Genomic DNA, 27,225 nt, shown 5'->3' on the forward strand with positions numbered 1-27,225 from the left:
GTGAAAAAATTGAAGCGTGTGGGGGCCGTTTTGATATTTTTCATTTTCCTAATCAATACTATATATATATATATATATATATATATATATATATATATATATACGGATAAACCACAGAAACCTTGACTATATATATATATTAGTCAAGGTTTCTGTGGTTTATCCGTATATACATAAAAAAAAAATATATATATACATATATATATATATATATATATATATATATATACACAGTATATAGTATTATTTGAATGACTCTTACCATAATATGTTACGTTAACACTATATATATATATATATATATATATATATATATATATATATATATATATATATATATATATTGTCAAGGTTTCTGTGGTTTATCCGTTATACAGTGCTCAATACCGGGGTAGAGCGAAATATACGTTAGGTCAGGAAAAAACACAGAGGGTGTATCATCCCTGCAAGCCTGTTTCGCAGGTTTCCCTGCTCGGGGAAGGGTCTCAGTCATAAAAATACTAAAAACAAGTCATACATATTTATTTTTTCTAAGGCTTAAATTTCAAGATCAACTTCAGATTGCTATAACGTATTTTTCATGTTTTATGCCCTTTTTGTAATATAAAACCGTTTTTTTTTAATGGCCAAAACACAATATATTGAATGTTTACCCCCCCAAAAAAATTACCAAAGTGTAATATTTGATGTAAAGTCATTGGAGCCTTAAAAAGGTATTTAATTCATAACGTCTATGATTTTGTTTCATTATCATTTTTCAAGCGATCAGTTTAAAAACGAATCCCATCTACATTTTCAGGGATCCAAAAGGGCTCCGCTCGTAAAAGTGTAAAAATAAGTAATGCATATATGCCGTATTTTTCGGAGTATAAGTCGCACCTGCCGAAAATGCATAATAAAGAAGGAAAAAAAAAAACATATATAAGTTCCATTTTTTTAAGGAAATTTATTTGATAAAACCCAACACCAAGAACAGACATTTGAAAGACAATTAAAAATAAATAAAGAATAGTGAACAACAGACTGAATAAGTGTACGTTATATGACACATAAATAACCAACTGAGAAGGTGCCTGGTATGTTAACGTAACATATTATGGTAAGAGTCATTCAAATAACTATAACATATAGAATATGCTATATGTTTACCAAACAATCTGTCACTCCTAATTGCTAAATCCCATGAAATCTTATACGTCTAGTCTCTTAAATGAATGAGCTAAATAATATTATTTGATATTTTACGGTAATGTGTTAATAATTTCACACATAAGTCGCTCCTGAGTATAAGTCGCACCCCCGGTCAAACTAGGAAAAAAACTGCGACTTATAGTCCGAAAAGTACAATATATATATATATATATACATATGTATATATGTCTGGGAAAAATAACAAGACTACTTCATCTTTACAGAACTGTTTCATGAGGGGTTCCCTCAATCGTTATGGGAATGTTCTTCGTGGAGTAGTCGATGCTGAAATTTTCCATTTCGGATCGTCGTACAGTGATTAACAAATGTCAATTTGGAGCGAAAATGTCTTAATTAGATTATCCAGAGAATAGGGCTTGATACCGTGGTAGAGCGCAATATGTAGGTGTGGGAAAAATCACCAGACTACTTTATCTTTACAGAACTGTTTCATGAGAGGCTCCCTCAATATTATATGTATATATATAATTACACAGAAATATATCTATATATATTTTTTTTTTTCATGCTTACATCATAAGATCAAGTTCAGATTTATCCGTCGATAATAAGTTTTTATTTTTTTCATGATTTAAAAATTTTTTTTTTATTAAATACAAATTTCAATGTCCTTTTTGGACTAGAAAACTTGTTTTTATATGGCAAACACACACAACTTTGCATTTGGGACACCCCTGGTTTAAAGCAGTGGTCCCCAACCACCGGTTGGTACCGGGCCGCAGAAATCTTTTTTATTAATTTTTATTAAAAAAATAAAAAATAGAAAATAAAATAAAATTATTTATTTTATTATTTTAATTAAATGAACATAAAAACCACAATTTACACTTACAATTAGTGCACCAACCACCAAAACCTCCCCTTTTCATGACAAAAACGTCCCTTTTTCATAACAAGAAAAAAAATAAATAATAAAATTACCCCCCCGGGCCGCGGGACAAATTATTAAGCGTTGACCGGTCCGCGGATACAAAAAGGTTGGGGACCACTGCTTTAAAGGTTTGAACTGGAGGTGCTTAGTCATTTAGTTCTGTTGAATCTCAGATCCTTGTCAACTTAAAAACTGACAACGACCCTTTGGTTGCCATTTTATTTGTGTAATGAAAGTGCAGAGAAGGGTGAGGGACGAGGGAAATTTGGTCTTACCTTTGAAGTATGTCACCAGAAACCAAATGTAAGTGATCTAAAGAAGGTCCTCTTTAGTGTAAACAAAGCAAGCTGCTCTCATAAAAGCAATTAGTGGGAAGTGGTTATGAAATCCTGTCTCTTTGCACGAATGTAGCTTTCTGCTATTTCCGTAACCTCCGTGCCATCTGCTGCTTCCGTCAGAGACATCATGATTCCTGGTAATCGAATGCTGATGGTCCTTTTCATATGCCAAGTCCTGCTGGGAGAGAGCAACCATGCTAGTCTGATACCTGAAGAAGGGAAAAAGAAAGTTCCGGGCCTGCAGGGTCGCACGGACGCTCAGAGCCATGAACTGCTGCGGGACTTCGAGGCCACCCTGCTGCACATGTTCGGCCTCAAAAGGCGGCCGAGGCCCAGCCGCTCGGCCGCCGTGCCTCGCTACCTGCTCGATCTCTACCGGCTACAGTCCGGGGAGGTGGAGGAGACGGGGGCCGCCGATATCGCTTTCGAGTACCCGGAAAGGTCGGCCAGCCGGGCCAACACTGTGAGGGGCTTCCACCATGAGGGTAAGCAGGAAAAAAAAACTGATGTGTACTTGGAAGTTGTGATTTCATCAGTCTGCAGAGTATTAAAACATCTCCCCAAACACGATTAGACGACAGCTCCACCCTTATTACTACAACCAAAGATTTTTAAGGATGTGGTCACCAAACGCTGCCTGACGAGCTGTGAAAATCTGCAAGAAAAACTCTCAAGAGCCTCGTTGGACTGAAGTGTTTGGTTAGCAGCTTAAGGAGAAGCATACCTTCATATTACCGCCTTCTAACCACACCCTGCAGCGAGCAGCTCGAGGGGAGAAAAAAACAAAACTGGACTGCCTCACAGACGGTCTCTTTTTTTTTTTCGAAAAGGACCTTCCTCAACGTGCAATTATCTTTAATGGTACTCTGCCGCGTTCTAAATAAAGACGCTTAAACGGCTAACAATGTGGGTGCTGAGAGCAGACGTTGGAGCTCTCCGGCGGGATGGAAAAAACAGTCTCATAGGGGCCCGGCTGCGACGCAGGGGACGGGACGTCGTTGTGGCGACCCGGGCGGAGGTTTTGATTCATGTCGGAGAAACCTGCGGGTTGACTGATCCGCTGGAGGTGAATTGAGGTTGGAAAGCCTTCGACGGGTGAAGGGTAAAAAGATCAAGTCCGAGGGGGAAACGAGTCAGATGAACTTGGGAACCTTTAAAGGCCTGTTGAAGAGAGATTTTCTTATTTAAACGGGGATAGCAGGTCCATTCTATGTGTCATACTTGATCATTTCGCGATATTGCCATATTTTTGCTGAAAGGATTTATTAGAGAACATAGACGATAAAGTTTGCAACTTTTGGTCGCTAATAAAAAAGCCTTGCCTGTACCGGAAGTAGCAGACGATGTGCGCGTGACGTCACCGGTGTGAGGGCTCCTCACATTGTTTATAATAATGGCCACCAGCAGCGAGAACGATTCAGACCGAGAAAGCGACGATTTCCCCATTAATTTGAGCAAGGATGAAAGATTCGTGGATGAGGAAAGTCAGAGTGAATCACAAAAAAAAAAAAAGAAAAGTTGACGGTTCCACCGAAAGTTCGCAACTTTTGGTCGCTAAGTAAAAAGCTTTGCCTGTACCGGGAGTAGTAAACGATGTGCGCTTGACGTCACCTGTGTGAGGGCTCCTCACATCCTCACGTTGTTTATAATGTGAGCCACCAGCAGTAAGAGCAATTCGGACCGAGAAAGCGACGATTTCCCCATTAATTTGAGCGAGGATGAAAGATTCGTGGTTGAGGAAAGTTAGAGTGAATCACTAAAAAAAAAAGAAGAAAAGAAAAGGTGACGACTCCACCAAAAGTTCGCAACTTTTGGTCGCTAATAAAAAAGCCCTGCCTGTACCGGAAGTAGTAGACGATGTGCGCGTGACGTCACCGGTGTGAGGGCTTCTCACATCCTCACATTGTTTATAATGTGAGCCACCAGCAGCAAGAGCAATTCGGACCGAGAAAGCGACGATTTCCCCATTAATTTGAGCGAGGATGGAATATTCGTGGATGAGGAAAGTTAGAGTGAAGCACAAAAAAAAAAAGTGACGGCTCCACCAAAAGTTCGCAACTTTTGGTCGCTAATAAAAAAGCCTTGCCTGTACCGGAATTAGCAGACGATGTGCGCGTGACGTCACCGTTGTGAGGGCTCCTCACATCCTCACATTGTTTATAATGTGAGCCACCAGCAGCAAGAGCAATTAAGACCGAGAAAGCGACGATTTCCCCATTAATTTGAGCGAGGATAAAAGATTCGTGGATGGAGAAAGTTAGAGTGAATCACAAAAAAAAAAAAGAAAAGGTGACGGCTCCACCAAAAGTTCGCAACTTTTGGTCGCTAATAAAAAAGCCTTGCCTGTACCGGAAGTAGCAGACGATGTGCGCGTGACGTCACTGGTTGTGGAGCTCCTCACATTGTTTATAATCATGGCCGCCAGCAGCAAGAGCAATTCGGACCGAGAAAGCGACGATTTCCCCATTAATTTGAGCGAGGATGAAAGATTTGTGGATGAGGAAAGTTAGAGTGAATCACTAAAAAAAATTTTAAAAAAAAGAAAACAAAAAAATGGTGACGGCTCCACCAAAAGTTCGCAACTTTTGGTCGCTAATAAAAAAGCCTTGCCTGTACCGAGAGTAGCCGATGGATGTGCGCGTAACGTCACTGGTTGTGGAGCTCCTCACATCCGCACATTGTATACAATCATGGCCGCCAGCAGCAAGAGTTACTCGGACCGAGAAAGCGACAATTTCCCCATTAATTTGAGCGAGGATGAAAGATTTGTGGATGGGGATAGTGAGAGTGAAGGACTAGAAGGAAAAAAAAAAAGACGAGGGCAGTGGTAGCGATTCAATGTTATTTGACACATTTACTAGGATAATTCTGGAAAATCCTTTATCTGCTCATTGTGTTAATAGTATTTTAGTGAGATTATACCTGAAAGTCGGATGGCTGCGGTGAACACCAGTGTCTCTGAGAGAAGCCGAGGACCCAATATCACAGCTGCCTTTTCGAGCTGCAGGATGAAGTCGCGTAATCCACTCAAGAGCCGACTTAATATCACAATTTTCCCATCCAAAAACTTGCTGTTTGACGTGGATAAACATGGTCGCTTGACCGCTCTGTATTAAAGCTTCACAACAAACAAAGAAACACCGGCTGTGTTTCGGTGCTAAAGGCAGCTGCAATCCACCGCTTTCCACCAACAGCATTCTTCTTTGACGTCTCCATTATTAATTGAACAAATTGCAAAACATTCAGGAACACAGATGTTCAAAATACTGTATAATTACGCGATGAAAAGACGACTTATGTCCCCTCCAACCAATAACGTCACAAACACGCGTCATCATTCCGCGACATTTTCAACAGGAAACTCCGCGGGAAATTTAAAATTGCAATTTAGTAAACTAAAAAGACCGTATTGGCATGTGTTCCAATGTTAATATTTCATCATTGATATATAAACTATCAGACTGCGTGTTGGTAGTAGTGGGTTTCAGTAGGCCTTTAAATCAGGCCTATTCAACTTTTTCAGTTGGCCCAAATAGGCTTGATGAAACCATTCAAACTAGGGTTGCTCATGCATGCAGTACTCCCGCCACCCCGCAGGGGGCAACAGGCATATGTGTCACAATGAAGCAGCAATGGGGTGAGTAGAAGAAGACTACTCATTCAAACCAAAAACGGCACTATCGACCCTAGGAAAATCAAAATAAATTGCAAAAATCTGACTTTTAACAGTAACAAGACAACAAAGTATTAATGTTCTATCCCGAGCTGGTGCTCAAGCCATCACGCACTGTTTGAGACAAGCAACAACGGCAGAAATTCGCACGCCTAAGTTTAATCACGAAAATTTGTAACATTTTTGTAAGTTTATATTGTGCATAAAGATAATTAGTTTTGTATTGATATTGCTGACTTCGTGACGTTTTTCGTATTGGTGGTCATGATGTTTTTGTCCCAGTTACTCTGGAGATCAAAGCTCATTTAATATATGTAGTGTTAAATATATATGTATATATATATATATATATATATATATATATATATATATATATATATGTACTGCAATAAGGTGGTGACTTGTCCAGTGTGTAACCCGCCTTCCGCCCGATTGTAGCTGAAGTAGGCACCAGCACCCCCCGAGACCCCAAAGGGAATAAGCGGTAGAAAATGGATAGATGGTGGAGTGTTAAATTTGACCAGTAAAGGGCAGTAACGCTACTACACCCTAGGTTTAATTGTGTTGAGCCATTCATTGTGTGCAATGTTTGCTGTGAATGTTTGTTTATTTCTTCATGTGTAAACATCTGTCTTTTATGGATTAACACTAAACCTTCTATTTTATTTATGTAGAATACACAATGGACGTTATTTGTGCAAAATGCAAAATGGGACATTTATGTAAAATTCACAATGGACATTATTAATGTAGAACAGTGGTCCCCAACCACCGGGCCGCAGAATAATTTTTTATTCATTCTTTTATTTTTATTAAATCAACATAAAAAACACAATATACACTTACAATTAGTGCACCAACCACAAAAACATCCCTTTTTCATTACAAAACGTGCATTTTTCATGACAAAGAAAAAAACATAAATAAATGAAAAAAATAAAAGGATTCCCCACCCGGGCCGCGGGACAAATTATTAAGCGTTGACCGGTCCGCGGATACAAAAAGGTTGGGGACCACTCATGTAGAATACACAATGGACATTTCTGTAAAATACATAATGGACATACCGTATTTCCTTGAACTGCCGCCGGGGCGCTAATTAATTTAAAACCTCTTCTCACTCCTGCGCTTACCAAAGGCATGCGGTAAAAGTAAGCATGCGCTAATTATTTTAAAACCTCTTCTCACTCCGGCACTTACCAAAGACATGCAGTAAAAAATTGAGTGTGATGTAAGCTTGTACCTTGAATCCTACTGAATAGCTCTTAATCTTCTTCCCTTTATGCGATTTCAAATTACCGGTATTGAAATCCGCCTCCTCCATTTTGAAAATGATGACAGGGGAAGTGACACTCGTGACGTCACGTGTTTGACCAGGCGGTAATACTAAGCATGCGCTAATTATTTTAGGAAGCGAGTTTGACCCGGCAGTAATTCAAGGCAGGCACATACGGCAATTCAAGGAAATACGGTATTTGTGTAAAATACACAATAGATGTTTTACTTTTGTAATGTTATTTTATGTTTATATTTTAAGTCTTAGGGTCGGAATCAGAAAAGCTTTTAATGCCATTGTTTGGGAACGGGTTCACAAACTAGGAACTTTACATGGCGCAATCGTGCAACATAAAATACGTACACGTACAACACAGAATAGAATAACATGAGCTGTAACTAAGCTATTAGATCTTGTTAGTAAGCTAAATGAAGGAACGAGTGTAAAGAAAGGAAAGGAGCAAGGAAAATAATTCAAAAGAAGAAACATCCATTCTCAAGAAAATATCTGTAGCTTTTGTATCTTCATGCTGTTAACTATCTGTCCAGTTGCACACGCCAGAAACGAGTAGCAAGGGTAGAAAATAAATGTATTGACAATGTCGAGTAAAAGTAAATGAGTTTATTTTGTAACTAAGTAAACACATTCTCAAAGAAATAATACTTGTGTCGGCACTTTATGACAAAACATCCAAATTTAAAATGTTCAATATCCGGCCCCTGAGCCCTTCGGCGATTGAAATTGTGGCCCTCTTCATTATGTAGTTCAATAACTCTGATTTAAATCTTTAGGTGCACTGAACTACCACAGCACACACACAAAAAAGTATATTTTACATTAGTTTATAAGGTAAACTTGACTTAAAATGTAACATTAAACACGTTTCCTGCAGTTGCAACCAGTATTACTTGATCTAGTCATTCATCATTTATCTACTTATCAAAAGAATATCAAATATACATTTGTGTCACAAATATTAATGGATAAAACATCAGCTATTTTTCATACAAATGTCATTTTTGTATCCCCACATTTTGCTAATCCTTTTTTTCATTATCCGATAAACAAATAGTAATATTTGTTGTCTTTCCAGATGAAATAAAAAATAATAAAAAATATATATATATTTTGTATCTCTAATGTTCCTTTTAGTTCTCACATTTATATTAATTGGTTTTATGATACAAAGAAAAAAAAAAATCCAATTTATATCCGTCATTGAACAGCACATTTTATTTGTTTCCATTAAAACTAAAATAGAATGAACATTTGTTGAAGATATGTTCGAATACAAACTAGGGTTGCACGATAAATTATCCATATGAAAAATTATGACCGATAAATCCCATAACATTAAAACATGATCTGATACTAAAAATGTCAATTTTCTATCTCCGCATTTCACTAATCCTTTTTTTCAGTACCAGACAAATGAATACAAGTCACATTTGGTATTTTTAAGATAAAATAAACGTACATTTTTGTATCTTCTAACACAGTGGTTCTCAAATGGGGGTCGCATACCCCTGGGAGTACTTGAAGGTATGCCAAGGGGTACGTGAGATTTTTTTTAAATATTCTAAAAATAGCAACAATTCAAAAATCCTTTGTAAATATATTTATTGAATAATAATTCAACAAAATATAAATGTAAGTTCATAAACTGTGAAAAGAAATGCAACAATGCAATATTCAGTGTTGACAGCTCGATTTTTTGTGGACATGTTCCATAAATATTGATGTTAAAGATTTCTTTTTTTGTGAAGAAATGTTTAGAATTAAGTTCATGAATCCAGATGGATCTCTATTACAATCCCCAAAGAGGGCACTTTAAGTTGATGATTACTTCTATGTGTAGAAATCTTTATTTATAATTGAATCGTTTGTTTATTTTTCAACAGGTTTTTAGTTATTTTTATATCTTTTTTCCCCAAATAGTTCAAGAAAGACCAATATTTTGCACTGTTATACAATTTAATAAATCAGAAACTCTATTTTACTTCTTTATCTCTTTTTTTCAACCAAAAATGCTTTGCTGTGATTAAGGGTACTTGAATTAAATAAAAAAATCACAGGGGGTACATCGCTGAAAAAAGGTTGAGAACCACTGCTCTAACATTCCTTTTAGTTCTCACAATCATATTTATTGGTTTTATTATACAAATAAACCCTTATAAATAAATGTTTTTAGTTGAAAAGCATAGTTTATGTGTTTATAATACAATTGGTTAAAGAAGAGTTGTGCGTACCAACTGGAGGTGCACAATAAATTCTAGGTATGAGAAATTGTGACCAATAAACCCGATAACATTAAAAAAATAGCTCTTATCCAACAAATGTCCTTTTTTCATCTCCGCATTTTGCTCAACCGTTTTTTCATCCATTCATCCATTTTCTACCGCTTATTCCCTTTGAGGTTGTGGGGGGCGCTGGTGCCTAGCTCAGCTACAATCGGGCGGAAGATAACCGATAAATGAATACAAGTCACATTTGTTGTTTTTCGGGTAAAATACATTTAAATTTCTAATATTTTCATTTTACATTTTTGTATCTCCTAAATTTCACACTAGCTATCATAGTCAGAGTCAATGATTTTACGATAAACAGAAAAAAATACAAATACGTTTTTTTTTGTTTTTTTGTTTTTTTATAAATTGGACAGCATTTTTCATCTGTTTCTAAAAACAAAAAAAAATAGATTAAAAATGTGTTTAAAATATGTTTGAGTACACGATATAATATCGAAATGATGGATTCATTGAACAATTGCTCTGATAAATGAAAAATAACGCTCTAATGGGGCAAAATTATGTAGGTGAGCTCGGACTAGGACTAAATCGGTGAGTTTGGGTGAGAAAATCAAGCGCTCCTTTTCTCCCAGGTCATGCCATTTTTACTTTCTATCAAAAAACGTTGACATACGTTGAAAATAAGCTTGAGTACCAACTAAATGTATGCAAAATCGACCTGAAAAAGAATGCACATTTTGCTTTCTGGATCCTTTTGAGAACCAGTGTCCTCTGCAGTGGATTTAAGTGTTCAGCATTACTTCAACTATATTTTCCTGAGATTCGTAACTCTGACAAAAAGAAAAGACCAAAAGCACATGTCCACTGCAGAAGACGCCAGTTTTCAACAGGTTATCTCAGTATAAACCAAAAATATTACCACGAGTACTGGCCGGATAATTTTTTTTTAGTTTTTGTGTACTTGGTCCGTTCATAGAAAGTAAATTAAAATCCACCTATTAAAAGCCTACTGAAATGAGATTTTCTTATTTAAACGGGGATAGCAGGTCCAATCTATGTGTCATACTTGATCATTTCGCGATATTGCCATAGTTTTGCTGAACGGATTCAGTAGAGAACATCGACGATAAAGTTCGCAACTTTTGGTCGCTAATAAAAAAGCCTTGCCTGTACCGGAAGTAGCAGACGATGTACGCGTGACTTCACGGGTTGTAGGGCTCCTCACATCCTCACATTGTTTATAATTATGGCCACCAGCAGCAAGAGCGATTCGGACCGAGAAAGTGACGAATTCCCCATTAATTTGAGCGAGGATTAAAGATTCGTGAAAGAGGATATTGATTGTATTGGGAGCGATTCAGATGTTTTTAGACACATTTACTCGGATAATTCTGGGAAATCCCTTATCTTTCTATTGTGTCGCTAGTGTTTTAGTGAGTTAAATAGTACCTGATAGTCAGAGGGGTGTGTCCACGGGTGTGTTGACCCCAGTCTCTGAGGGAAGTCAGAGACTTCAGCGCATGCTCCGCTGATCTCCGGTAAGAGGCGACTTTTTACCACAATTTCTCACCGAAACCTGCCGGTCGACAAGTGGTCGGGATCCATGTTCGCTTGACCGCTCTGATCCATAGTAAAGCTTCACCTCCGGGAATTTTAAACAAGGAAACACAGTGTGTTTGTGTGGCTAAAGGCTAAAGCTTCCCACCTCCATCTTTCTACTTTAACTTCATTATTAATTGAACAAATTGCAAAAGATTCAGCAACATAGATGTCCAGAATACTGTTTGATTTTGCGATGAAAAGAGACGACTTTTAGCCGTAAGTGGTGCTGGGCTAATATGTCCCCTCCAACCAATAACGTCACAAGCACGCGTCGTTTTCAACAGGAAACTCCGCGGGAAATTTAAAATTGTAATTTAGTAAAGTAAAAAGGCCGTATTGGCATGAGTTGCAATGTTAATATTTCATCATTGATATATAAACTATCAGACTGCGTGGTCGGTAGTAGTGGGTTTCTGTAGGCCATGGGTGTCAAACTCTGGCCCGCCATGTAATTTATTTTGGCCCTTAAGACAATATTAAATTAACATTAGAGCTGACCCGCCGGTATTATACAGCGGCGGTGCATTCACCGCTAATTCTAATACTTACCAACCCTCCCAATTTTCCCAAGAGACTCCCGAATTTCAGTGCCCCCCTCCCGAAAATCTACCGGGGCAACCATTCTCCCGAATTTCTCCCGATTTCCACTCGGACAACAATATCGGCGGCGTGCCTTAAAAGGTACTGCTTTTAGCGTCCTCTACAAACTGTTGTCATGTCCGCTTTTCCGCCATACAATCAGTGTGCCGGCCCAGTCACGTAATATATGCGGATTCTACACACACACACACACACACACAAGTGAATGCAAGCATACTTGGTCAACAGCCATACAGGTCACACTGAGGGTGGCCTTATAAACAACTTTAACACTGTTGGAAATATGCACCACACTGTGAACCCACACCAAACAAGAATGACAAACACATTTCGGGAGAACATCCGCATTGTAACACAACAGAACAAATACCCAGAACCCATTGCAGCACTAACTCTTCCGGGACACTACAATATACACCCCCGCTACAAACAAACCTCGATTTTGCATGTCAGTATCAATCAATCAATGTTTATTTATATAGCCCCAAATCACAAATGTCTCAAAGGACTGCACAAATCATTACGACTACAACATCCTCGGAAGAACCCACAAAAGGGCAAGGAAAACTCACACCCAGTGGGCAGGGAGAATTCACATCCAGTGGGACGCCAGTGACAATGCTGACTATGAAAAACCTTGGAGAGGACCTCAGATGTGGGCAACCCCCCCCCCCCCTCTAGGGGACCAAAAGCAATGGATGTCGAGCGGGTCTAACATGATGCTGTGAAAGTTCAATCCATAGTGGCTCCAACACAGCCGCGAGAGTTCAGTTCAAAGCGGATCCAAGACAGCAGCGAGAGTCCCGTCCACAGGAAACCATCTCAAGCGGATCAGCAGCGTAGAGATGTCCCCAATCGATACAGGCGAGCGGTCAGTCCTGGGTCCCGACGAGCGGTCCATCCTGGGTCTCGACTCTGGACAGCCAGTACTTCATCCATGGTCATCGGCCCGGACCCCCTCCACAAGGGAGGGGGGGACATAGGAGAAAGAAAAGAAGCGGCAGATCAACTGGTCTAAAAAGGAGGTCTATTTAAAGGCTAGAGTATACAGATGAGTTTTAAGGTGAGACTTAAATGTAAAAGTATGAAGTTATATAAGCCTTGCTCGTTCAATATTCAATGCAAAACTTGTTTTGGGTCCCTATTCAATCAATCAATCAATCAATGTTTACTTATATAGCCCTAAATCACTAGTGTCTCAAAGGGCTGCACAAACCACCACGACATCCTCGGTAGGCCCACATAAGGGCAAGGAAAACTCACACCCAGTCGGACATCGGTGACAATAATGATCCAGTGGGACGTCAGTGACAATGATGACTATGAGAACCTTAGAGAGGAGGAAAGCAATGGATGTCGAGCGGGTCTAACATGATACTGTGAAAGTTCAATCCACAATGGATCCAACACAGTCGCGAGAGTCCAGTCCAAAGCGGCTATTAAAAGGTTAAGTTGTTCAACTTTGGCCCGCGGCTTTGTTCAGTTTAGAATTTTGGCCCACTCTGTATTTGAGTTTGACACCCCTGCTCTAGGCCTTTAAGTAGACTTAAAATAAAATGGTAGTCAGAAAGAAGCCGTATATGCGTGTCAGACTTCTTCCCCGGACAATAATTCACCCTTCCGTTTCTTTTAGCGCTAAGTTATGTTAATAATACCGTATGCTTCGAGCTCTTTTGAGTGGGAGTGCGGGCCTTCAAAAGTCTCCACAAATGTGAGATCCACTCGACATTTTTCCATTCATCCACCTTGCTCGTGATAAAAATGACAAATATCTTACGCGAACGGACCGCGGCGCTAATCACAAGCACCGCGGGGTTTTAATAATGAGAACCACCTGGGCAAGATTAGGGTCTGGGTGTGAAATAACAGGGGTGGATTGAGCAGGAAAATAGTAGACACAACATTCTTCCCCCCCACCGCCCCCAGTCCCCTCCAACAATGGTGATCTTGCCAGAAATCTGCAGAGCGAGCGAGGAACAGGGAGCCTCCACTGTGTTTATACTGTAGCTGTGGTACGTTAATCACCACCCTCCTGGTGATGCGTGTTGCAGCAAAGAGCTCGGGAAAAGGAATTGAGTCCACAAGTGATGGATACTCCTTCGGAAAAGTAGTCTATCTTTGCATATTTCGGGCCAGAAGGTCTTATCCCTGAGGCGGTCCTCTTAAAATACCCTTTGACCAAACATAGCTACCGTTTTTTTTTTTTTTGGGTCCTTGCAAAAGGTACAGGAGAAACAGTCAGCTTAAAGGGGAACATTATCACAATTTCAAAAGGGTTAAAAACAATACAAATCAGTTCCCAGTGGTTTGTTGTATTTTTTTGAAGTTTTTTAAAAATTTTACCTGTCCCGGAATATCCCTAAATATAGCTTTAAAGGGGAACATTATCACCAAACCTATGCAAGCGTCGATATATACCTTGGTGTTGCAGAAAAAAGACCATGTATTTTTTTAACCGATTTCCGAACTCTAAATGGGTGAATTTTGGCAAATTAAACGCCTTTCTGTTTATCGGTCTTTTAGCGACGACGTCACCGAGGTAACACACCCGCCATATTCATTTTCACATTACAAACACCGGGTCTCAGCTCTGTTATTTTCCGCTTTTTCGACTATTTTTTGGAACCTTGCCTCGTCGCTGTGTTGTCGGAGGGTGTAAACAACACTAACAGGGAGGGATTCAAGTTGCACCACTGGCAAGAAATCTGCCGCCAGACCCCCATTGAATTTGCCGGAGTGTCTGCACATTTTACCGGCGATGCTAAGACAGACATGGCACAGAGATGTATGGATAACCTGCAGATGCATTTGCAACGATTAAGTCAACAAAATCACAAAGGTGAGTTTTGTTGATGTTGTTGAATTATGTGCTAATCAGACATATTTGGTCACGGCATGACTGCCAGCTAATCGATGCTAACATGCTACGCTAATCGATGCTAACATGCTATTTCCGCTAGCTGTATGTACATTTGAAACTAGATACCCACATTTAATGCGAAACAAACACTTACCAATCGACGGATTTAAGTTGCTCCAGTGTCACAAGATGCGAAAGTCCTGATCGTTTGTCCGCACATTTTACCGGCGAGTCTAATAAGGCAGCCATGCTATGGGCCACTTCATTAGGTACACCCACGCTATGGCAGAATAGCGTCAATAGCTATTCGCTCAATAGCTTCAATTTCTTCTTCAATTTCGTTTTTGCTATCTGCCTCCATACTCCGACCATCTGTTTCAATACATGCGTAATCTGTTGAATCGCTTAAACCGCTGAAATCCGATTCTGAATCCGAGCTAATGTCGCTATATCTTGCTGTGGTAACCGCCATGTTGTTTGTATTGGTAGCCCTGTATGAGGTCACAGGGAAATTGATAGTGGTTTCGAAGATAGCGAAAATTAGGTACTGGAGCAACTTAAATCCGTCGATTGGTAAGTGTTTGTTTCGCATTAAATGTGGGTATCTAGTTTCAAATGTACATACAGCTAGCGTAAATAGCATGTTAGCGTCGATTAGCGCAGCATGTTAGCATCGATTAGCTGGCAGTCATGCCGTGACCAAATATGTCTGATTAGCACATAAGTCAACAACATCAACAAAACTCACCTTTGTGATTTCGTTGACTTAATCGTTGCAAATGCATCTGCAGGTTATCCATACATCTCTGTGCCATATCTGTCTTAGCATCGCCGGTCAAATGTGAAGACACTTTGGTACATTCAATGGGGGTCTGGCGGCAGATTTCTTGCCGGGGGTTTAACTTGAATCCCTCCCTGTTAGTGTTGTTACACCCTCCGACAACACACCGACGAGGCATGATGTCTCCAAGGTTCCAAAAAATAGTGGAAAAAACTAAAAATAACAGAGCTGAGACCCGGTGTTTGTAATGTGAAAATGAAAATGGGGGGTGTGTTACCTCGGTGACGTCACGTTCTGACGTCATCGCTAAAAGACAGATGAACAGAAAGGCGTTTAATTTGCCCAAATTCACCCATTTAGAGTTCGGAAATCGGTTAAAAAAATACATGGTCTTTTTTCTGCAACATCAAGGTATATATTGACGCTTGCATAGGTTTGGTGATAATGTTCCCCTTTAAGGCCCAATAAAGTTAAAAAAGTTAAAAGTACCAATGATTGTCACACACACACTAGGTGTGGTGAGATTATTCTCTGCATTCGACCCATCACCCTCTACATTTGGGAGGTGAGGGGAGCAGTGAGCAGCAGCTGTGGCCACACTCGGGAATCATTTTCGGTGATTTAACCCCCAATTCCAACCCTTGATGCTGAGTGCCGAGCAGGGAGGTAATGGATCCCATTTTTATAGTCTTTGGTATGACTCTGCCGGGGTTTGAACTAGGGCTGGGTGATATTATCTTTTATTAATATCGCGGTATTTTTATGCCATATCGCGATATACTATATATATTTCGATATTTTGCCTTAGCCTTGAATGAACACTTGATGCATATAATACACAGCGGTATGATGGGGCGGTATAGCTCGGTTGGTAGAGCGGCCGTGCCAGCAACTTGAGGGTTGCAGGTTCGATCCCAGCTTGCACCATCCTAGTCACTGCCGTTGTGTCCTTGGGCAAGACACTTTACCCACCTGCTCCCAGTGCCACCCACACTGGTTTTAAATGTAACTTGGATATTAAAGCGCTTTGAGTCACTTGAGAAAAGCGCTATATAAATATAATTCACTTCACTTCACATGTTTCTATGTGTCTACATTAAAACATTCTTCTTCATACTGCATTAATATATGCTACTTTTTAAACTTTCATGCAGAGAGGGATCACAACTAAGTCAATTCACCAAAACTGTATTTATTGAATACTCTTCATTCTCTCACGGGTGACTTTTTAAATTAAAGAACAAATTAGTAGTGCTGCTACCTTTTTTAGCAACACTTCTGCTGCATTCTTTGCATATTGCTGATGTCTGCTGAATATCTTCCCGCTTGAAGCCAAATCACCGCCAGATGATGGACCCCCTGCTTTTTCGTCCTTCCTCCATTCGTGATCAGTTTTGCACCTTCTCTCTCGTAATGTCACTCGCTCCGCTTTCACGACCTGCCTCAGCTAACGTTAGCTAGCGTCAGCCATGCTAACGTTAGCTCTCGGCGAGAGCGTATTACGTTACACGCGTGACAGTATGTAAGAAGGCGGGCTTGTTTTACGTCTCTGTGAGAAGTAATGCCAGCAGCTAAAAGCAACTGCATGAGAACGTATGCTCAAATATTACGATATAGTCATTTTCTATATCGCACAGAGACAAACCCGCGATATATTGTTTGTATCAGGTTATTTTTCTCCCTTTGTTGGGGTTAAAAAAAAAAGAAAAAAAAAGATGCCTTTAAAAATGTTCGGCTAGCGCCTTGTAGCTTTAAGCTATTTATTTATTATTATTATTTTTTTTTTTTGGTACATTTTTCTTCAACTTTATTTCAAAATGATACAAGAATTCTAAAAAAGGCTAACATTGTTCATTATTTTTATTTTTTTTGTATGTTTTTCTTCAACTTTATTTCAACAACAATCCTAAAAACAAGGCTAACCTTGTTTATTTTGTCATTTTTTAAAATTTATTTAATTTTTTTGTTTCTCTGAAACTTTATTTCTACAACAATTCTAAAGAAGGCTCATTGTGTTTTGTTTTTTTGTACGATTTGCTTCAACTTTATTTCAACAACAATGTTTTTTATTTTATTTATTTATTTCGGCAATCTTCACATAAAACAAAGAACAACAAAAAAAGAAAGTAAAAAAAGAAAGAAAAAAAAAAGTGATATTACAACAAAAAAATGTGATATTACAACAATTTAAAAAAAGGCCAACCTTGTCCTCATATCGTTTATATCGATATATCGCCCAGCCCTAGTTTGAACTCACGAACTACCGATCTCAGGGCGGACACTAGCCACCGAACAGGTGACCTAATGGCAATAACAAGTTGAAGTGCCAGAGTGCGCCTTGGAAAATGAAAATTTGAGTTTTACATCAACTTTTATCTTCCATCAACCTTTTATCAGGTATTGCGGGATTCTCGAAATATCAATTAAGGGTTTGTTTGCAACTTGCTTATGTTGCCATTGAAATATGCCCGCCAGAAAACATATACTTTTAAAACGTCTATATTTTTCACAATGACTAATTATACTGAAACCCACTACTACCCACCACACAGTCTGATAGTTTATATATCAATGATGAAATATTAACATTGCAACACATGCCAATACGGCCTTTTTAGTTTACTAAATTACAATTTTAAATTTCCCGCGGCGTTTCCTGTTGAAAACGTCGCGGAATGATGACTCGTTTTTGTGACGTCTCGGGTTGGAGGGGAAATATTAGCTCAGCACCACACACTTCTAAAAGTCGTCTCTTTTCATCGCATAATTACACAGTATTTTGGACATCTGTGTTGCTGAATCTTTTGCAATTTGTTCAATTAATAATGGAGACTCTAAAGAATAATGCTGTTGGTGGAAAGCGGTGGATTGCAGCTGCCTTTAGCAACCAAAACACAGCCAGTGTTTCTTTGTTGTGAAGCTTTAACACAGAGCGGTCAAGCGAACATGTTACTCTACGTCAACCAGCAAGTTTTTGGATGGGAAAATTGTGATATTAATTCAGCTCTTACCGGAGACTTCAGCGGATTATACGACCTCCTCCTGCAGCTCAAAAAGGCAGCTGTGATCTTGGCTCCTCGGCTTCTCTGAGAGACACTGGCGTTCACCGCAGCCACCCGACTTTCAGGTGTAACTTTACAATCTCACTAAAACACTATTAAAACAATAAGCAGATAAGGGATCTTCAAGAATTATCCTAGTAAATGTGTCCAATTACATCTGAAACGCTGCCTGGAGCCGTCGCTTTTTCTTTTTTTTTGTAGTACTTCACTCTAAACGTCCTCATCCAGGAATCTTTCATCCTCGCTCAAATTAATGGGGAAATTGTCGGTTTCCCGGTCCGAATAACTCTTGCTGCTAGAGGCTAACATTATAAACAATGTGAGAATGTGAGGAGCCCTACAACCCGTGACATCACGCGCACATCGTCTGCTACTTCCGGTAAAGGCAAGGCTTTTTTATTAGCGACCAAAAGTTGCAAACTTTAACGTGGATGTTCTCTACTAAATCCTTTCAGCAAAAATATGGCAATATCGCGAAATGATCAAGTATGACACATAGAATGGACCTGCTATCCCCGTTTAAATAAGAAAAGCTCATTTCAGTAGGCCTTTAAAATTGCTCAAATTTGTTTGGTGTTCATACTTGTCTCTTACACAAAATTCAGTCAGGTTGTTGTTAAAATAATAGCCAACTTTAGCCTTACAAAATCGCTATTATTTGCTAACATCATACATGTTACGCACGGGCCTAGTTATGTCTTTACGTGCTCAAAGCCGTAAAAGGTAAAAAGATCTCTCGGCATCTGTGTAAAAGTTGCAAACAGTCCCTTTAATTGACCTCATTAGAAATTATTTTAAAGGGATTTTAGCATGATTTCTTTCTACATTCATAACACCTCTTTGTGGTCTACATGACATGTAAAGGTGGTGCTTCGGTCGGAAATTTGCGTATATTTTGTCTTACAGACCATTTTGTGGGTGGTCTTTTGTACCATGAATTGATTAACGTGGACCCCGACTTAAACAAGTTGAAAAACGTATTCGGGTGTTACCATTTATTGGTCAATTGTACGGAATATGTACTGCACTGTGCAATCTACCGTATATTTCGGAGTATAAGTCGCTCCAGAGTATAAGTTGCACCTGCCGAAAATCATACTTGCCAACCCGAAATTCAGCGCCTCTCCCGAAAACCTCCCGGAAGAAATTTTCTCCCGAAAATCTCCCGAAATTCAGCCGGAGCTGTAGGCCACGCCCCCTCCAGCTCCATGAGGACATGAGTAGGGACAGCCTGTTTTCACGTCCGCTTTCCTGTTATATAAACAGCTTGCCTGCCCAATCACGTTACAACATCTACGGATTTTGATAAAAAACTGCACACACAAGGAGACGAAGCAGAAAATCGAGGAAGTTACAGCCATGACGACGCCGTCTGTAATAGAGTGATTCTATGTTGTCTGTCGCCATCTCCTGGTGAATGTTGGCTCTAGCGTTATGGGGTTGCTTTTTGATTGGCTAACGATTTACATGGTGTTGTGCACCTGACGGCAAGTGACTCTCGCCAGTATGCGAATGGCAGAACAAAAGTTACTCAAATAGTGAAAGGTAAGTGTCGTCGTTTTTATTTTAGTAACCAGCAAGCACAGTACAGTTAGTAGAAGAACTGTGTTTTTATTACTGTGTATTTGATAGGTGCCGTCTGAAATTAAAGTATTTTTTTTATTTATATATATAATAAAATAAATATATATAGCTAGAATTCACTGAATGTCAAGTATTTCATACATATATATATATATATATATATTTATACATATATATGAAATATATATTAAATACTCGAGTTGGTGAATTATACTCCTCCCCTCTTAACCCCGCCCCCAACCACGCCTATGCCCCCTACCTACCTATCTATCTATCTATCTATCTATCTATAGCAGTGGTTCTTAACCTTGTTGGAGGTACCGAACCCCACCAGTTTCATATGTGCATTCACCGAACCCTTCTTTAGTAAAAAACAAAATGTATTTTTTTTTTTTCAAATTCAAGACAAAGTTTTATGTTTTTGGTAACACTTTAGTATGGGGAACATATTATAAATCAGTGGTTCTCAACCTTTTTTCAGTGATGTACCCCTTGTGAACATGTTTTTAATTCAAGTACCCCCAAATAAGAGCAAAGCATTTTTGGTTGAAAAAAGAGAGATAAAGAAGTAAAATCCAGCACTATGTCATCAGTTTCTAATTTATTAAATTGTATAACAGTGCAAAATATTGCTCAATTATAGTGGTGTTTCTTGAACTATTTGGAAAAAAGATACAAAAATAACTACAAACTTGTTGAAAAATAAAACAAATGATTCAATTATAAATAAAGATTTCTACACATAGAAGTAATCATCAACTTAAAGTGTCCTCTTTGGGGATTATAGTAGAGATCCATCTGGATTCATCAACTTCATTCTAAACATTTCTTCACAAAAAAAAATAATCTTTAACATCAATATTTATGGAACATGTCCACAAAAAATCTGGCTGTCAACACTGAATATTGTATTTTTTGAACTTACATTCATATTTTTTTTAAGTATTATCCAATAAATATACAGTATTTATAAAGGATTTTTGAATTGTTACTATTTTTACAATATTAACAAAAAAATCTCACGTACCCCTTGGCATACCTTCAAGTACCCCCATTTGAGAACCACTGTTCCAAGTAACAAAGACTTAATTTAGAGTTATTTGGTTAGGGTTAGGGTCAGGGTTAGAGGGTTAGGGTTATAATAAGGCATTAATAAGAACTTAATGACTATATAAGAGCCAATATGTTACTAATTTGCATGTTAATAAGCACCTATATTAATGGTGAATAAGTTCCCCATACTAAAGTGTTACCATGTTTTTTTTTGGCTGGTGCACAAAATGAACCATGCATGAACATCACCTTGTTCAAACAACAAAACCAACACAGTGCATAAACTCACAACAAATTATACACCTGCAAATCAGTGTGACTTATGCTGTTGCCGTATCCGTAATACGCCGATAGGGAGAAGTTTGTATTTACACGAAGAGTCGGGTGTGGCTTAAGTGGAGGCTCCACCGAACCCCTGAGGCTGTCTCACCGAACCACTAGGGTTTGATCAAACCCGGGTTAAGAACCACTGCTCTATAGTATTAACACTGGATGGATTCTGTACATTTTTTTTTAACTTTTATCAACAGCATATACATTTTTGGAAAAGGTTATTTTTTTGTTACCGTCTGTTTCTTAAATACACCAAAAAGGACAAAAATGGTAGGAATACAGTGGGGCAAAAAAGTATTTAGTCAGCCACTGATTGTGCAAGTTCTCCCACTCAAAATGATGACAGAGGTCTGTAATTTTCATCATAGGTACACTTCAACTGTGAGACAGAATGTGAAAAAAAAATCCAGGAATTCACATTGTAGGAATTTTAAAGAATTTATTTGTAAATTATGGTGGAAAATAAGTATTTGGTCAACCATTCAAAGCTCTTACTGATGGAAGGAGGTTTTGGCTCAAAATCTCACGATACATGGCCCCATTCATTCTTTCCTTAACACGGATCAATCGTCCTGTCCCCTTAGCAGAAAAACAGCCCCGAAGCATGATGTTTCCACCCCCATGCTTCACAGTAGGTGTGGTGTTCTTGGGATGCAACTCAGGATTCTTCTTCCTCCAAACACGACGAGTTGAGTTTATACCAAAATGGATACATGGATGATACAGCAGAGGATTGGGAGAATGTCATGTGGTCAGATGAAACCAAAATGGAACTTTTTTGGTACAAACTCAACTCGTCGTGTTTGGAGGAAGAAGAATACTGAGTTGCATCCCAAGAACACCATACCTACTGTGAAGCATGCGGGTGGAAACATCATGCTTTGGGGCTGTTTTTCTGCTAAGGGGACAGGACGATTGATCCGTGTTAAGGAAAGAATGAATGGGTCCATGTATCGTGAGATTTTGAGCCAAAACCTCCTTCCATCAGTGAGAGCTTTCAATGGTTGACCAAATACTTATTTCCCACCATAATTTACAAATAAATTCTTTAAAATTCCTACAATGTGAATTCCTGGATTTTTTTCCACATTCTGTCTCTCACAGTTGAAGTGTAGCTATGATGAAAATTACAGACCTCTGTCATCATTTTAAGAGGGAGAACTTGCACTATCGGTGGCTGACTAAATACTTTTTTTGCCCCACTGTAGCTACTTCTAACCGGGAATAAGTATAGATCTGCTGGAAGTTGACCGACCGAAATGAGAAAATTCCTAACAATTCCTCTTGATGACTTTCAGAGCACATGGAGAGGGTCGAGGAGTTGGAGACCGTGCGAGACGGTGAGGCCACGCCCCTTCGCTTCCTATTCAACGTCAGTAGCATTCCCGATGATGAGCTGCTATCCTCAGCCGAACTGCGCCTCTACCGGCATCAGATCGACGAGGCGGGCGGGGACATCCTCTCAGACGGCCTGCACCGGATAAACGTCTACGAGGTGCTGAAGGCCCCGAGGCCCGGCCAGCTCATCACGCAACTCCTGGACACGCGACTGGTGCGCCACAACACGTCGCGATGGGAAAGCTTCGACGTCAGCCCCGCCGTGCTGCGTTGGACTCGTGAGCGCCTCCCCAATCACGGGTTGGCGGTGGAAGTTCTCCACCTCAGCAAGACGCCCCGCCACAACGGCAAACACGTCCGAGTCAGCCGCTCGCTCCACCAGGAGCCGGGCGAGGACTGGGAGCAACTACGCCCCCTCTTGGTGACCTTCGGCCACGACGGGAAGGGCCACCCGTTGACAAAGCGGACCAAGCGCAGCCCCAAGCAGCGTGGCCGCAAGCGCAACCGCAACTGCCGGCGCCACGCGCTCTACGTGGACTTCAGCGACGTGGGTTGGAATGACTGGATAGTGGCGCCACCTGGATACCAGGCTTATTACTGCCACGGGGAGTGCCCCTTCCCCCTGGCCGATCACCTAAACTCCACCAACCACGCCATCGTCCAGACGCTGGTGAACTCCGTCAACAGCAAAATTCCCAAGGCGTGCTGTGTGCCCACGGAGCTCAGCGCCATTTCCATGCTCTACCTGGACGAACACGACAAGGTGGTCCTAAAGAATTACCAGGAAATGGTGGTGGAAGGCTGCGGCTGCCGCTAAACTAAAAAAATCTAGGACTTCAAAAACAAAAAAAGGTCTTTACTTCCAAAAAAAAGTTCACTTGGACCCTTATTTATAACTTGTATGTTGAGGTGTATTTTGTCTCACTTTTTTTGTTGGTTTCTTTGTCTGATAATTTGATCATATATTTTGACAAAATATATATATATATATTTATATCTACATATAAAAAATTAAATTGAGTCCTCAATTTAAACGTAAAAAAACTCGTCATAAAGTTCATTGTATACAAACATCTTAAGACATGACAAAGTTTATTTACTGGTAATATTTATTGCTATCACACCAGAAGAACCAAACAGAATTTTCATCAATCGGAGCACTGTGTGTGAATTTGTTCAGTTCGGCAATGTACATTTGGCATTATTTAACCTCTCTGCATTGATATTAAAGTCATTAATTTAAACCCCCACACCGACCCCCCCTGCTCCCAGAAAGCTAATCATTTCACGTAAAGTATGCAAAATAGTGTTAAGAGGTGTTGTAGACACATGTACGCCTAAAAAGAGAATACATCTCTGGTACCATTTGTTTCCCTAAATAAAATAATGTTTTTTTTTGTATCATTTCTTTCCAGCTTTTTTAACAGTCACTCACCTCTCCCGTCCAAAGGCAAAACCCAGTAACTCAATTTTGGTCAAAACTGAGCTGATAATAATTTTGGAGTTCCTAGGTGATATCCTTTACGTTAGTGTATGCGATATTGTAATTTGTTCCGTAAGTAAGCTGTCACGCGCAAGGCAGGACCTAGCAACTACCACATAACCGCGTATATACAACAGAAAAACCTAGTATCTCTAGAAGTGAGTTACTAGGTTCTACTTTTGGACGGGAGACCCATGGTCTTGTCAATGGCTCCGTTTACGATGAACGCCAAATAAGATTTCTTTACCATCAAGTGACACGGATCGGATATTTTTTGGCCAGTCTAAACGCTCCAAAATGCTTCGAATGTGATGTTTTCGCATCAGATTTGGGACAAATAAGGAGGTAGTATGAATGCAACTGGAATCTGATCTTTTCAAATGTGACTGCAGCCTAAACGGCGATGAGACCTGTTTGCAACTTTTACGTCATCTTTGGTCGAGCTACGTTATTCGTGTTCACAGGAAAAGATGTGGCCCGCCAGCGGAAGTGGACATGTCATCACAACGTCCGGTTTCGGTGCTCTAAGTCTTTTTTGGCGGACCAATTTTTGGTGCAACACTAGTCAATAGTGCACAAATAATAGGCAATATGTTAAATATTATAATATATATATATATATGTATATGCACAATCCGTGGCTGACTACATACATTTTTGCCCCACTGTGTGTGTGTGTATATATATATATATATATATATATATATATATATATATATATATATATATATATATATATATATATATATATATATATATATATATACAGTGGCGATCCCCTGACAATTGAGGGAACCCTTCATGAAACAGTTCTGTAGAGATGAAGTAGTCTTGTGATTTTCCCCACACATACATATTGCGCTCTACCGAGATATATATATATAGTGGGGCAAAAAAGTATTTAATCAGCCACCGATTGTGCAAGTTCTCCCACTTAAAATGATGACAGAGGTCTATAATTTTCATCATAGGTACACTTCAACTGTGAGAGACAGAATGTGAAAAACAAATCCAGGAATTCACTTTGTAGGAATTTTAAAGAATTTATTTGTAAATTATGGTGGAAAACAAGTATTTGGTCAACCATTGAAAGCTCTCACTGATGGAAGGAGGTTTTGGCTCAAAATCTCACGATACATGGCCCCATTCATTCTTTCCTTAACACGGATCAATTGTCCTGTCTCCTTAGCAAAAAAACAGCCCCAAAGCATGATGTTTCCACCCCCATGCTTCGCAGTAGGTGTGGTGTTCTTGGGATGCAACTCAGTATTTGTCTTCCTCCAAACACGACGTGTTGAGTTTATACCAAAAAAGTTCTATTTTGGTTTCATCTGACCACATGACATTCTCCCAATCCTCTGCTGTATCATCCATGTATCCATTTTGGTATAAACTCAACTCGTCGTGTTTGGAGGAAGAAGAATACTGAGTTGCATCCCAAGAACACCAAACCTACTGTGAAGCATGGGGGTGGAAACATCATGCTTTGGGGCTGTTTTTCTGCTAAGGGGACAGGACGATTGATCCATGTTAAGGAAAGAATGAATGGGGCCATGTATCGTGAGATTTTGAGCCAAAATCTCCTTCCATCATTGAGAGCTTTGAATGGTTGACCAAATACTTATTTTCCAGCATAATTTACAAATAATTTCTTCAAAATTCATACAATGTGAATTCCTGGATTTTTTTCACATTCTGTCTCTCACAGTTGAAGTGTACCTATGATGAAAATTACAGACCTCTGTCATCATTTTAAGTGGGAGAACTTGCACGATCGGTGGCTGACTAAATACTTTTTTGCCCCACTATATACTGTGTATATATATATATATATATATATATATATATATATATATATATATATATATATATATATATATATATATATATATATATATATATATATATATATATATACACGTGTGTGTGTGTGTACATATATTTATATATATACAATACAGACCAAAAGTTTGGACACACCTTCTCATTCAATGGGGCGGCATAGCTCGGTTGGTAGAGCCAGCAACTTGAGGTTTGCAGGTTCGATTCCCGCTTCCGCCATCCTAGTCACTGCCGTTGTGTCCTTGGGCAAGACACTTTACCCACCTGCTCCCAGTGCCACCCACACTGGTTTAAATGTGACTTAGATATTGGGTTTCACTATGCAAAGCGCTTTGAGTCACTAGAGAAAAGCGCTATATAAATATAATTCACTTCACTTCACAACGGTTTTCTTTATTTTCATGACTATTTACATTGTAGATTGTCACAGAAGGCATCAAAATTATGAATGAACACATGTGGAGTTATGTAGTAAAAAAAAAAAGGTGAAAAAAATGAAAACAGGTTTTATATTGTAGTTTCTTCAAAATATCCACCCTTAGCTCTGATTATCGGTTTGCACACCCTTCGCATTCTGTCGATGAGCTCCAAAAGGTAGTCAGTCACCTGAAAGGGTTTTGACTCCACAGGTGTCATAGTTTTGATGCCTTCAGTGACAATCCACAATGTAAATAATCATGAAAATAAAGAAAACCCATTGAAATGAGAAGGTGTGTCCAAACCTGTACTGTATATATTCTTAAGGAATAACCATTGTTACATTTAGGCTGTAGCCTGGACGTATTTTTTTTTTCATCTAAGTGAGTTGAAAAATAAACACAAACGTAGAGCCACACTGACGTCTGTCTCAGCCATAAAAAAGATTGGACCCCCTCCAAATATATCTCTCGATATATACATATATATCCATTCATACATTACACAGTATTACTTTAATTTGATTTCACGTAAAAAAAAAACCATTAAAGGCCTACTGAAACCCACTACTACCGACCACGCAGTCTGATAGTTTATATATCAATGATGAAATATTAACATTGCAACACATGCCAATACAGCTTTTTTAGT

General features: G+C 39.3%; 1 protein-coding gene across 1 annotated transcript in view; it reads left to right on the forward strand.

Annotated features, from left to right (window-relative positions):
- bmp4 (bone morphogenetic protein 4) overlaps nt 1-24,236 on the forward strand; it is a 31,798-nt gene extending 7,562 nt beyond the window's left edge. Inside the window, exons 3-4 of the mRNA XM_061896077.1 lie at nt 2,542-2,906; nt 22,793-24,236. Of these exons, the coding sequence (XP_061752061.1) occupies nt 2,549-2,906; nt 22,793-23,649 (1,215 nt within the window). The 5' untranslated portion in view covers nt 2,542-2,548 and the 3' untranslated portion in view covers nt 23,650-24,236. The remainder of the gene's footprint in view (nt 1-2,541; nt 2,907-22,792) is intronic.
- The last annotated feature ends 2,989 nt before the right edge of the window (nt 24,237-27,225 follow it).

This window comes from Nerophis ophidion, linkage group LG03 (genome assembly GCF_033978795.1).
Source record: "Nerophis ophidion isolate RoL-2023_Sa linkage group LG03, RoL_Noph_v1.0, whole genome shotgun sequence".
Taxonomy (NCBI): domain Eukaryota; kingdom Metazoa; phylum Chordata; class Actinopteri; order Syngnathiformes; family Syngnathidae; genus Nerophis; species Nerophis ophidion.